General features: G+C 45.8%; 1 protein-coding gene across 1 annotated transcript in view; it reads right to left on the bottom strand.

Moving 5' to 3' along the window:
- EMH_0014510 (branched-chain alpha-keto acid dehydrogenase E1 component beta chain, putative) overlaps positions 1 to 684 on the bottom strand; it is a gene marked incomplete at both ends in the record, with an annotated part of 5,434 nt that overhangs the window by 4,540 nt on the left and 210 nt on the right. Inside the window, one exon of the mRNA XM_013500137.1 lies at positions 326 to 437. Within this exon, the coding sequence (XP_013355591.1) occupies positions 326 to 437 (112 nt within the window). The remainder of the gene's footprint in view (positions 1 to 325; positions 438 to 684) is intronic.

Below are 684 nucleotides of genomic sequence, written 5' to 3'. Positions count from 1 at the left end.
ATACAACATACAAATGAAGGATGAAACACCCAGGGGCTCTGTCTACACTCGTTGCGGTTTTGTTTGTTTAACTTTAGCTGTTTTTTGTTTTCTTTTTAATAAAAGATAATAAACACCAACATGAAAAAGAAACAAACGAACGATGAGGAACACAGCGAGATGAAGCACACCGAAGAAAATATATACGTTAAACAAGCGACAGAAAAGAACGCAAAAAAACCAACTTCTGCTGCTGCTCCTACTCCTCTAGCCACTGCTTCTGCTGCTGCTTCTGCTGCTGCTGCTGCTGCTGCTGTTGCTGCTGCTGCTGCTTTCTAGACGTTACCTGCTCAGAGAGAGGAGTGTTGAATACTCTTTGGGGGCCGAATTTATCTCTCAAGTCGACTGAGCAACGGAAGACACCACCGAATGCTACATCTTCTCCGAAGACGCATGCACTGCATGCAACGCAAAGCAGCAATACAGCCCCAAACAACAGCAACTGCAACAACTGTTTCAACTGCTGCTGCTGCTGCTGCTGATGTTCTCTATCTCTGCGCTCAGCGCGGGGGTTCTGTTGCATGCACTCATTCGTTTGCCCTAGGGGAGAGTCTGAAGTGCAGCTTCTTAGCATTTATAAATTACACCCCGTGTAAGCATGTAGTGGCCACCAGCATATAGTGTACGAGTAAAGGAGTACTAAAG

The sequence above is a fragment of the Eimeria mitis genome, genomic scaffold (assembly GCF_000499745.2).
Source record: "Eimeria mitis Houghton genomic scaffold, Emh_scaff506, whole genome shotgun sequence".
Lineage (NCBI taxonomy): Eukaryota > Apicomplexa > Conoidasida > Eucoccidiorida > Eimeriidae > Eimeria > Eimeria mitis.
This window is presented reverse-complemented; position numbering and strand designations above follow the sequence as displayed.